Source organism: Mobula hypostoma, chromosome 2 (assembly GCF_963921235.1).
Source record: "Mobula hypostoma chromosome 2, sMobHyp1.1, whole genome shotgun sequence".
Lineage (NCBI taxonomy): Eukaryota > Metazoa > Chordata > Chondrichthyes > Myliobatiformes > Myliobatidae > Mobula > Mobula hypostoma.
In genome coordinates this window covers 177,276,192-177,289,543 of record NC_086098.1, presented here as the reverse complement: position 1 = coordinate 177,289,543, position 13,352 = coordinate 177,276,192, and the positions used below count along the sequence as shown (strand labels likewise).

The window sequence follows — 13,352 nt, the reverse complement described above, 5'->3', positions numbered from 1 at the left end:
AGCAGCCTGATGTAGCTTATTTGTTACGTGTACATTGAAACTAACTAATCTCCAAAGGAATGATAAGAGGGAGCCTTGCTGAGTGGCAGTTATAGAGTCATAGAGCATTATAGCACAGAAACAGGCCCTTCAGCCCATCTAGTCCTTGCCAAACTATTATACTGCACATTCCCATCAAACTGCACGCAGACCACAGCCCTGCATAACCCTCCCTATCCATACAGTTATCAAACTTCTCCTAAATGTTGAAATTGAACCCACATCCACCATTTTCATTGGCAGCACTTTGAAGAAGTTCCCCTTAAATATTTCACCTTTCACTCTTAACCCATGACTTCTGATTCTAGTCTCACTCAACCTGGAAAAAGCCTGCTTGCATTTACCCTATCTATACCCCTCATAATTTTGTATACCTCTATCAAATCTCCCCTCATTCTCCTGCGCTCCAAGCAATAAAGTCCTAACCTATTCAACCTTTCATTTTAACTCGGGTCCTCAGTCCTGAGTTGTGTCTGTGTCACATTGCTTTATGAGCACAGAGGTCCCCTTTGTCATTTTGTAGTCTGCCTTGGTCTACGCTGTGACTCAGCAGTTGTTTTCTTTGAAAGGTAATCCTTGCTTCCTTCCACCAGGAGCTGCTGTCTGGGGCCGGAGCATCTTAAGTGGAATCCCAGGAGGTTGTACTGCCGGTCCAGATCGCTTCCTTAAAAGAATTGTGCAGACTGCTGAGAGAATCATTGCAGGCTGTCTAGCGCCCATCGAATATATCTATCAGAATCACAGGGCCCTTAGCATTATCAGTGATCCCTCTCATCCATCCCACAATCTCCCTGACCCCCCCCCCCCCACAACCCTACCGTCAGGCAGGAGGTACCGTACGTTAAGACAAGGACTGTTAGGATGAGAAACTGGTTCTTCCCCTGGGCTGTGAAACTGCTAAACTCCCTGCTTCCACCCAGGTCTCACCACATATGAAGCACCAGTAGCATTATACTGTTTACTTTTTAACTTGTGACGTAAATGCACCTTATTATTTGTTAATTTACTTGTGATAATATTATTAACGTACACGTGGGTTGTGTGTGAGTTATATGTTCTGTGTTGTGCATCTTGGTCAGGAGGGACTTTGTTTCGTTTGGCTATATACATGTATGCAGTTGAAATGACTATTAAACTTGAACCTGAACTTCAGCAGCCCTCACATTAAGTACTTCTTGCTGCTGCAGCCGTGCGCTCTGTGATGGAGCTGCACAATGGTGTTGTGGTACAAGGGCAGGCATCCAGAATCCCTCCTCCCCACCGTCTCATAAGCTCCATCTGCTGGTACAGTTGTTGTGTGACAAATGTCAGCCAGGAACCTTCTTCAAACTCGGGATCGCAATGAACAAAATCACCAGGTCAACATTTCTTGTTGGTGGAAGGTAGAGAACAGAGAGGAGGGAGCAGATTTTGGCCTAAGGGCCAGGATTGGTAGGAGGAACAACTTGTTACCCCGTGGCATGTCCATGCTGAAGTCGGTGCTGCCGCCTAGTGTTCGCTCGCCGGAAGACAAGCTGTATTGTGTTCGACTGCAGACAGCTGGAACACTCATGGAGTCAGGGACTTGGGCTATATTTATTTTGTGTGACTACTATCTTATTTATATGTGCTTACTCATTTATATGTGCTATATGTGCCTTGTTCTGTGTGTGATTTTTGGTACTGTGTTTTGTACCTTGGCCCTGGAGTAACACTGTTTCGTTTGGCTGTATTCGTGTATGGATGATTGACAGTTCAGCTTGAACTTGTTCATGAAGTGGGGTGGGGGAAGTGGAGAGAAAGAGCAGGGGAGCAGTAGTTCTGGGAAGGGCAGAAGTGTTTCTGCTGAAGTGTTCCATCAGGCCAGGTGACCAGACAGTGGCATCTGATGCATATCTGGAAGGCTGTCCATCTTGCCAGCATCTGCATCCTCTGGCATGAGGGTTAGTAACCAGGGGGTGTCTGTACCTCCCTCCTGATGGTAGCAATGAGAACAAGGCATGACCTGGGTGATAGGGGTCCTTAATGATGGACGCCACCTTTTTGAGGTATTGCTCCTTGAAGATGTCCTAAAATAGTAAAGAGGCTAGTACCATGATGGAGCTGACTAAGTTTACAAGTCTCTGCAGCTTATTTCGATCCGGTGCAGAGGCACCCCCCCTCCCCCCCCAACCCCAGTACCAAATGGAGATAAGGCCGGTTAGAATGCTCTCCTCAGTACATCTGTAGAAACTTGTCCCAATGTCCAAATGTTGTTAATCTACCTGCCTTAACTACTTCCTTTGACAGCTCATTCCATACATTGACCACTCTCTCAGTAAAAAAAACAAATGCCCCTCAGGTTCCCACTAAATCTGTCTCTTCCCACCTTAAACTAATATCTTGTAGGTCTTGATTCCCCAACCCTTGGAATTGTCTGTGGATCTTGATTCCCCAACCAAAACGCAGTGGAATGAGTGGTGATCTTAGAGAGGTATATGAAATTATGTATAAAAGAGTGAATGATTTTATACACTTCTAATAGGTCATCCCTCATTTTCTGACAGAAAAAATCCCAACCTGCTCAACCTTTCTTCATAACTGAAGTCCTAGCAACATCTGCGTAATTCTCCTCTGCATTGTTTCCAGTTTAATGGTATCTTTCCTGTGACATGGTGACCAAAACTGAGCACAATGGTCTCACCACCACCTCACACATCTGTAATATTGTAGGAACAGTAGTGCAACCACTTGAGTTGAGTGATGTTCTCCTAAGATGGTTCAGCAGGTGGCTGTGGAGACACAGGATCTGCGATTTCGGGGCAAGTTCCCTTAATGGACAATGTATGAATATGACGTTTAACGTGGAGAGGCTGACACACAGGCAGCCACCACATGGTCCTTGACAGATCAGGGTCTTTCCAAGATATGGGTCCATTTCCCAGTCAGCGATGGGAACAGAGTGTCGACGTGACCAGTATTGATATTGGTTTATTATTGTCACATGTACCAAGATACAGTGAAAAGCTTGTCTTGCATACTGTTCATACAGACCGAATCATTGAGCTAGAATAAGTTAAAACGCTAACAACGCAGAATCCTTGGCAGCTTTTGTGATGCACTCTTTTCTCCCTTTGTTGCACAGGTGGTACCATGCCAACCTCACGCGAGCCCAGGCCGAGCACATGCTGATGAGGGTGCCTCGAGATGGTGCCTTCCTAGTTCGGAAAAGGAGTGAGCCCAACTCCTATGCTATCTCATTCCGGTAAGTGTCAAGACGTTCTCGCTAACCTGTTTCTTGCCCTTCAATCACTACTGTTCACTTGGGCTGCAGGGGCTCATCTCCAACAATACTCAAGAATCTCAACTCTTGTCTAGGGCAGGGGTTCCCAACCTGGGGTCCACAGACCCCTCGGTTAATGGCATAAAAAAGGTTGGGAACCCCTGCTCTAGGGGAGGAAGTCTGCTTGATTAGCTCCCCTTTCATCCACCCCAAAAGTTCACAACCTTTAAGAAATATTTAGATCTTGTGCAAAGATGAAGCCGCCCTCAGGTGGAGGAGCAACATCTTGTATTCTGTCTGAGTACCCTCCAACCTAATGGCATGAATGTCAATTTCTCCTTCCGGTAAACAAATTCCCTCACCCCCCCCCCCCCCGGTATTCCCAACACTTCTACCTCTTCTCACCTGCACATTACTTACCCCGGGTCCCCTCTTCCTTCCCTTTCTGCTATGCTCCACTCTCCTCTCCCATCAGATTCCTCCTTTTCCAGCCCTTGACCTTTCCCAACCACTTGGCTTCACGTACTGTATCACTTTCCAACTAGCCTCCTTCCCCTCTCCTCCCCCACCAAACTTCTTTTATTCTGGCATTTCCCCCCTTCCTTCTCAGCCCTGAAGAAGGGTCCCGGCCGGAAACGTCGACTATTTATTCATTTCCTTAGATGCTGCCTGACCTGCTGAGTTCCTCCAGCATTTTGTGTGTGTTGCATCCAGATAAGATGCTTTGTTTTCTTTGGCAATACAGCGCCCACCCCCAAGCAACAACCGACAACCCCAATTTAACTTTCACCTGTTGACCAGTTAATCTAACCGGTACGTCTTTGTACTGTGGGTGAAATTGAAGTGCCCAGGGGAAAGGTCACCATTCCACGGGGAGGACCTACAGACTCCATACAGATGACGCCAGAATTGAACTCTGAACTCGTCACCCCGCACTGTAATAGCATCGTGTTAACCGCTACGTTACCTTGATGCCCAATGCTTTCAGATCTTTACAGATGTTTCTGGTGGCACATCTGACAGATGGCACTTTTTAGCTTGGATGTTGCTAGGAGGTTTCCAGCATGGGACTGGAACCTGTAGCTGCCTGAATCAGGGGTAGTCCACTCAGCTGCATTGTTACCTGCTAACTCCTGTACTGCCTTTCTCATACAGAGCGGAAGGAAAGATTAAGCATTGTCGTGTGCACCAGGAAGGGCAGTTGGTCAGCCTGGGGAGCTCGGAATTTGAAAGCCTTGTTGACTTGGTCAGTTACTACGAGAAACATCCATTATACAGGAAGATGAAACTCCGCTACCCAATAAACGAGGAAGCCTTGGAAAAAATTGGCACGGCGGTAAGTGCAAGTGGCCCGTTACCATCTGTGCACGATGGCAAGTGCAGGTGACCCGCCACCATCTGTGGCAACAACTCCTCTCCCTCTTCAAAGCTCAAAGTAAATTTATCATCAAAGTATTTATATGTCACCAGATACTGCCTTGGGATTTATTTTCTTGCAGACATTTCCTGGAAAATTAACAAAATATAATAGAATTTTAAAAAATATATACACAAAGACTGACAAGCAACAAATGTGCAGAAGAACCCAAATTGGGCGAACAAAAGATACAGAGTCCTAAAGTGAGTCTGTAGGTTGTAGAATCTGTTCAGAGTTGTGGTGAGTGAAGTTATCTATGCCAGTTCAAGAGCCTGGTGGTTGGAGGGTAATAACTGTTCCCGAACCCGGTGGTGTTGGACCTAAGGCTTCTGTGCCTCTTGTCTGACGGTCGTTGCAAGAAGAGAGCATGGTCTGGGTGGTGGGGAGGGTCTTTGATGATGGATGTCACTTTGTTGTAGCGGCGCTCTGTGTAAATGTAATCAATGTTATGGTGTATCCTTTCAGTGAAAACCCTTCGCACCAGTCGGATGTGCTTCTTAAACCTTGGCCAACAAGAGTACAAAGTCCAGGATGCGTGAGAGACTATTGTCTGATAAACCAGTTTTATGTTGCTAATGATGACTCAGCTATCACCATGGTAGCAGCTCACTGAGGAAAGCAAGAAATACCACTTGTAGATGAATACCTGGAATTCATTCTGATATTATGCAACCCAAGGGTGAATCATGTTGACAGTTTTACTTAGGCATTTGTTTGGAAGCGTTTCGTAATTTGTTGGCATTTAGCCTCCAGAGCCCTGAGTCTGTGCTTTTAGCTGTTGGTCTCTGCCTGAAGTGGGAAATTGAACTTATTTCTCAGGACGTGGGCAAGATGGCCATATCTGCATTTACTGTCCACCCCTGAGGTTCTAGAGAGCAGACCTCCGCATGTGGTGGATGAGGTCTACCTGTGGCTTTGAGCTCCCTCTGACTCATGGGATGGATCTCGGGTGTCACGATGTGTGCTGGTAATATCGGAACCCAAGTGCAGAGGAAAGACACTGGTGTGGAGAGGACGATAAGAGTTTATTCATAATAATTCTAACAGAACATCGGTGGCTCAGCATAGCAACACCGTGAGACGTAACATTCTCAAATCTAAGGCCCTGCGATTGGCGCTAATATGGCGTCCACTTAAATAATACAAGTAACATGGGATTCCTGAGTATATCAAAATAAACCTAACAAGCTTAAACAGAAAGAACCAGGAGACCACATTACAAGTAGCAAGTTGCTTGGGGAAAACAGAAGGGACTCTAAATGATTAATGACTGTCATTAATTAAACAACAATTAACCAATTCGGATGCTTTAAAAACCTCAGAGTCCAACGCTCTCTGGCGCCCTGCACAGTCTTGAAGAGCTCATTACACAGAAGGCCAGCCCATCCATCTGCCCTGTATCTGGATAAGGTGTAAGTGGGCTGACAGCAAGGGCCTTACTCTTCGGCCTCTTGGTGTTTTGTAACCGAGTGCAAGATGAATAGGTTTAACTCATTTTCTCCTTTCCACAGGAACCAGACTATGGTGCTCTCTACGAAGGACGACAGTCAGGGTTCTATGTGGAAGCCAATCAGATGCCAACATTTAAGGTCAGGATTTACCCAGTGGATCTTGCCTTGCTCTCTGCTCCCATGTGCATAAAAGCCTCTTGCCCCCAATTGACACACACTGTGGTCAGGTAACATCTACTGTCTGCACCAGTCAGCCTTGTAAGATGAAAACCACAGCCAAAAGCTGAGGTCTTGATAGGCTGCATTTTATAAGGTGTGGCAGGACTTTGGTTGGAATGCAGTTACTGACTAAGTGGCATAGAGCCTTAAAGAGGTCTGAGAAAACAGTAGAGGGAGCAATAGAATCGTACGCTGTTAGGGTCTGGTTTGGTGGGAACAGAAGGAGTTTCTTATGAAGCCACAGCAGCCGCACAGGTCTGATGGGCCAAGTGACTTGTTTCTCTAATTCAGTGGAGGTGTGGGTGAGAGTGCCAAACGCTGGGAGTTGGGTCAGGGAGTTCCACAGCACCAAAACAGGTCCTTCAGCCTAACACATGCCGGAGGAACTCAGCGAGTCAGGCAGTACCTATGGAGGGAAATAAAAAGTCAACATTTTAGGCTGAGATCCTTCATCAGGACTTCAAGGTCTTGGCCTGAAACATTGACTGTTTATTTCTTTCCATAGATACTGCCTGACCTACTCAGTTCCTCCAGCATCGTGTGTGTGTGTGGTGCTCAGGATTTCCAACATCTGCAGAATCTCTTGTGCCCCCTTCAGCCTAACATATACTGCAGACCGACTTGCTTATCTGAGTTAATTCTCTTTGCTGTTGTTTGGTCTGTATCACACTAAACCTTTGGCATCCATGAACCTGCCCAAAATTCTTTAAACCATTTTAACTATATCCGTGTCAACCACTTCAGCAACACCCACGTTGACAGTAATACTAATGAACTGGCTGTTGACACAGCACTTTTCCCTTCACTCACGTCTCCCAGACCCCACATTAGGAAATAATGTGCTACTTTTTCCCTCAAGCACTGCAGTATCATGTACATAGACAACTTCTCCCTTTGGATGCTTAGTATTGTATAAGTTGAACAAAGGGGGTTTGAGGAAATTTAGTCAATACGCAGGGGTGACAAACTTGTGGCACATTCAAAGATTTGTCAGCATGCAGTGCCGCTCCCTGATTCTTCAAACTCCTCCCATAGAATAAAGATACACAGTGATTATTGCCAAATGAAGCAGTGAATGATTTTTTACAACACAAGAGCAGTGAGATGTTTTCATAGGAAATGTCTCATGCCAGCTTGGCGCCAGCAAGAACAGGTGACAGTGGATGATACGCTTTGAAATCCTCGCAGCCCTGCGGTACGTAGCAATATTTGGATAGTGTTCAATTCAATTCAGTTCAATTTAAGTTTCATTGTCATTCAACCGTACATGAATACTCATGAATACAGCCAAACAAAACAGTGTTACTCCAGAGCCAAGGTACAAAACACAGTACCAACAGTCATACACAGCACAAAGCACACATAGCACATACAAGGTAGCGAGCACATAAAGATATCAGTAAAATACAGCCATACAATAAAAAGTTCAGACTCGAGCCGTAATAGAGCGAACACTGGGTAGGGGGGCAGCACCAACTCCAGTCTGGACGCCAGGTCGTACTGCTCAATATTATACCATGGCACCCGAGAGATTTTTTCGAGATTATCACCAACTTGGATGCATGCTCTCAGAAAGGTTCGCCACCTCTTACCTAGAGTATTCATTGCAGTGCTTTAAGTCGGCACAAAGGAAGGCGGAGTCAGTACCGGTGTAGATACAAGTGGACCTGATCATCTCCACTACTGGTACTCCTTCAGTCTGTGGTACAGTACCAGTGCATCTTCAGCGTCTGCAATCAGTCATCGTTTTAAGAAAAAAAAAGGATGTGGGAAATCTGAAATAAAGATTAGAAATCATGGAATTTCTAGACAGGTCAGACAACATCTTGCACTGACCTTACACAGGTAGGTCTTGTACAGTGAACGGTGTGGTAGAACAAAAGGATCTGGGAATATGGGTCCATAATTTGTTCAAGGTGGAGGCACAGGTAGATAGGGCCATAATGAAAGCTTTTGGCACATTAGCCTTCATAAATCAGGAGATGGGTGTTATGTTGAAGTTGTATAAGATGTCGTTGAGGCCTAATCTGGAGTATTGTGTGCAGTTTTGGCCACCTACCTACAGGAAAGATATAACTTAGGTTGAAATAGTACAGAGAAATTTTGCAAGGATTTTGCTGGGTCTGGAGGACCTGAATTGTATGGAAAGATTGAATAGGTTAGGATTTTATTCCTTGGAACATAGAAGATTGAGTGGAGATTTGATAGAAGTACACTAAATTATGAGGGATATAAGATGTGTTGGCACGTGGCCAAGTGGTTAAGGCATTCGTCTAGTGATCTGAAGGTCGCTAGTTCGAGGCTTGGCTGAGGCAGCGTGTTGTGTCCTTGAGCAAGGCACTTAACCACAAATTGCTCTGCGACGACACTGGTACCAAGCTGTATGGGTCCTAATACCCTTCCCTTGGACAACATCGGTGGCGTGGAGAGGGGCAACTGCCGGTCTTCCATACAACCTTCCAAGGTGCAAATCCATGGATGCCTATATATATAGTAAATGCAAACAGGCTTTTTCCACTGAGGCTGGGTTAGGCTACAACTAAGGGTTATGGATTAAGGGCGAAAGGTGTAATGTTTAAGGGGAACGAGGGGAATCTTCTTCACCCAGAGGGTCGTGAGAGTGTAGAAATAGCTGCTATCACAAGTAGTGCATGCGAGCTCGATCTCAACATCTAGGAGAAGTTTGGATAGCTACATGGAAGGGAGGGCTATGATCTGGGAGCAGGTCAATGGGACTAGACAGTTTAAATGGTTCGGGATGGGCTGAAGGGCCTGTTTCTGTGCTGTACTTTTGTATGACTATGAGTTATCTTTGGAAAGAGAAGCAAATATTTTAGAAGTGAAAGAAAGGAACACGTTCTCCAGGTAGCAAAGAAGGTGACAGAAGTGTTTAATCGTATACGATGGCTGCTTGATTTCACAGCCTGTGCTTTATTCTGCATTGTTATCGCTTTATCTTGTGCGATCTCAATGCACTGTGTAGCAATTTGATCTGTATGAATAGTATGCAAGATTAGCTTTTCACTGTAACACACACAAAATTCTGGAGGAACTCAGCAGGTCAGGCAGCATTCAACAGGAGCTTTTCACTGTATCTTGGTAACATGATGTTAATATATCAATGCAGTCGGAGCCATGTATCTATTTTCTGCCTGCCTGTATAGTATTTTGTGTTGCATGTTTATCTTGGGAAATCTGTCAGGTGGGTTGGGGCCTGATAGAAGTGAAGATTATAGTTGTGTATTCACACTTTTTCTTGGTGCAGCTTTAATCTGATTAGAATAGGGGGTAGGCCAGTGGAGTGAAATGTTTTGGTTGACTGCTGACACCTAAGAATGTTAATTTCTCTATTATGCTTAAATTCACTTAATGTTTAAGTACGTGTAAGTACACTAAGATCGCTTAATGCTTAAGAATGTTTCAATACGCTTTGACTGCTTTTTTTTGTTATATATTGCTAGTTTTAGTTTCATTAGTTTTTCTTATTGTTACAAGATTGTTCGCCTCTGCTGGTTTCTTAATTAGAGATCAAAAATACTTTCTTCGGTTTTGGAGCGCGTCATACAGTGTCAACCCCCCCCCCCCGCCCGCTTAGACTCTGAGTAGTTTTGGTTTGTTGCAGTGTACAGTGAAAGCAATGTATGACTACAAGGCACAGCGGGAAGACGAGCTGTCGTTCTGCAAGCATGCCATCATACAGAACGTCGACAAGCAGGACGGCGGGTGGTAAGCTCACACAGAAGGCTTCGTCTTTTCCCAGAACCCGACCCCCTCGTGACCTAAACAGTGCAGGGCTTGCAGTGGCTGCTGATCGAACAGTTGATTTTGGGTCATATTGGGCCAAGCATAACAGACAAGCACTTTATGTTGTCCTGTTCACAGTGATTTTCTTTATAGAGTCATACAACACTGAAAGAGGCCCTTCAGCCCATCTAGTCCATGCCAGCCTGTTTTTCTGTCTGTTCCTGGGTCATAGGCCTACATGTACCTATGCAGACTTAAATTGAACCTGCATCTACTACTTCCGCTGGCAGAAGTAGTATCCCCCCTCATGGGCAAGATCCCCCTCAGATTCCCTTTAAGTATGGTACGGTACGGTAAGTAGTGGGTAGCACAACGCTCTATGGTACAGGCATGGAAAAAAGCCCTATTGCCCAACTCACCCATGCTGACAATGGTGTTAGCCCCAAACCAGTCCCAGTTGCCTACCTTTGGCCCAAATCCCTCTAAACTCCTCCTATCCATCTACTTATCATAAGACCATAAGAAGCAGAATTAGGCCATTTGTCCCATTGAATCTGCTCCACCATTCCATCATGGCTGATTTATTATCTCTCTCAACCCCATTCTCCTGCCTTCTCCCCATAACCTTTGACGCACTTACCAATCAAGAAACTATCATCTTCCGCTTTAAATATACCCAATGACTTAACCTTCGCAAGTGTCTGCAGCAGTGAATTCCACAGATTCACCACCTTAATTCCTCCTCATCTCCATTCTAAAGAGATGTTGTTGTATTCTGAGGCTGTGCCCCCAGTCCTCCACTCCCCCACTATAGGAAACATCCAATTCTTTAGAAACATTATCTAAGTAAGAGGTTCCCAACCTTCTTTATGCCATGGACCAATACCATTAAGCAAGGGGTCCGTGGACCCCAGATTGGGAACTCCCTGATCTAAAGTGTCACAATGTTCACCCCATTCTTCTGACCTTTCACCTGCAGTTCTAAACTGAATCTAATACTAGAGATAGAGCAGAGAAACAGGCTCCTCGTCTCTGGGACTACACTAGCCATTATGTAACTTCTACACTACTGCTACTCTGACCTGTTTTTTTATTCTCATCAACTTCCCTCCTTCCCCTTGCCACAATCTATCAGAATCAGGTTAACATCACTGGCACAATGCAATGCATATTAATAGAGAAAGAAAAACTGTGAATTACTTTCCTCCCGGGCATCTCTGGAAACGGCTCATTAGCCGTCGAGAGCAGACTCCCAACAGCACCGAAAGACCCGCTGTTCTCCAGCCGCTTACGTCTAGGGAATACACACTTCGGTCCTGCGAGTTTGGGATGTCTCTCCCACCCAAACCCCGGTTTGTGTGAATGCTATTTGATTGGCTGCCCTGTTTCAACTGGTTGCCGGGAAGTAACTGACCGCACACGGCCTGTGATTAAAGGAAGTATATTTAGGAATACTAACTTAACTAAAAGGTTAGTAAAGAAAAGAAAGAAAAAAATGAAAAGGGCCCATTATAATTAACAATTAAATGTGCATAGATTGGAGGTCCGCTCTTCCAGAAGTCAGCAGACTCCCACACCTTGCTCCATCGAATCACAGTCCCCATCGGATTGAGTCCTACGACCGGTTGTCTCCAGCGTCTTCTCTCCTCATCTCCCACCGAAGAAAGGATAAAAGCTCACACTGGTGCCAGGCACAATAAAAAACCCCGCTCGCCATGCCTTCTCTGCTGATGGGACGGCTCACATTCCGAAGCACCTGTTATCTCTAACCATAACCCAAACACTGCTTCTACAGAAAGACCATTACATGAAATACCCTATGACGTTAGCAGTGAAACCTTTACTTGGCTGTTTTATTTATACACAGTATAGTTAAATTAAGTAAGCAGTGCAAAAGTAATAGAAAAGTAGTGAGGTAGTGCCCATGGGTTCATTGGCCATTCAGAGAGGAAGAAGCAGTTCCTGACTCTTTGAATGTGTGCCTTCAGGCTCTTATACCTTGTTCCTGATGGTAGCAATGAGAAGAGCAATGGGTGAGTGGGGGTCCTAACCTTGTGATGGGGGTACCACTCACCCAAACATTTGCAATGGCCAATTAACCTGCCAGCCCAGAAGCCGGAGCATCCGGAGGAAACCAGCGCACTGGGAGAACGTGCCCAGATCACTGGGAGAGCATGCAGACTCCGCAGAGGCAGCACCAGCGATCAGAACTGAACCCTGGTCACTGGAGCAACGGTGCCTCTGTGGTGCCATAAACCCTTTGGGGACTTGGCTCTGTGGGAGCAGCCAGGGCACGCTGCGGATTTTAATCACAGTTTATCTTCCAGGTGGAAGGGTGACTATGGAGGTAAACGGCAGCTTTGGTTCCCTGCTAATTACGTGGAAGAGATCATGAACGTAAGTAGATTGGTGCCAGAGAGATGGGTAAGAGACTTTGAACTGGATGGGCTCAAAAGAGTATTTTAAATGAAGAGCTTATTTCTCTTCTTAACGATTTTATTGGCTGCTATAAAGCTGTAGGACTGATAAATTAAGCACTGATTCAACACGAGAGAATTCAGAGTTTCCTCATTCTCACTGTTCTCCCTCCACCCATAGCCCCTTACTGAGAACAGTCCTCTGGGAGACCTGTTGAGAGGAGTTCTGGATGTCCCTTCCTGTCAGATTGGTGAGTGGCGAGTATTACTTCGGTTAAATCTTGCTTGCTTTCTTCACACCCAGCCATGTGCCAGGGATTAGAGACCGCAGTGGAGGGGAAAGTGAAACCGCAAGACTATCTGCTGATGCAGGAAATCAGAAATTAAAACTGAGACTTGGAAAGAAGTCACAAAAGTTTAATGTGAGGTGAAGTCACAGACAGCCTGGGGACATTACTGTTCATATTTCCCACGTTAACAATTTCAAGTACTTGGAACGGCATGGTGGTGTAGTGGTTAGCACGACATTTCACAGGACCAGCTCCCTGGGTTCAATACCCATCACTGCCTATAAGGAGTTTGTACATTCTCCCTGTGACAGTGTGGGTTTCCTTCGGGTGCTCCAGTTTCCTCCCACAGTCCGGTTAGTAGGTTAATTGAGACCATAAGATATAGGAGCAGAAGTAGGCCATTCGGTCCATCGACTCTGCTGGTGGGCTGATCTAATTCTTTCTTTCATCCCCACTCACCTGCCTTCTCCCCATACCCTTTGATGCTCTGGCTAATCAAGAACCTATCTATCTCTGCCTCAAATGCACCCAATG

At 45.6% G+C, this 13,352-nt stretch overlaps 1 protein-coding gene across 2 annotated transcripts in view; it reads left to right on the top strand.

The window, feature by feature from the left end:
• Positions 1-13,352, top strand: part of plcg1 (phospholipase C, gamma 1) — a 199,421-nt gene that overhangs the window by 156,419 nt on the left and 29,650 nt on the right. For both annotated transcript variants that reach the window (XM_063041159.1, XM_063041158.1), the window contains exons 18-23: positions 3,143-3,262; positions 4,436-4,616; positions 6,209-6,286; positions 9,990-10,093; positions 12,439-12,508; positions 12,710-12,779. In XM_063041159.1, coding sequence (XP_062897229.1) covers positions 3,143-3,262; positions 4,436-4,616; positions 6,209-6,286; positions 9,990-10,093; positions 12,439-12,508; positions 12,710-12,779 — 623 coding nt within the window. The remainder of the gene's footprint in view (positions 1-3,142; positions 3,263-4,435; positions 4,617-6,208; positions 6,287-9,989; positions 10,094-12,438; positions 12,509-12,709; positions 12,780-13,352) is intronic.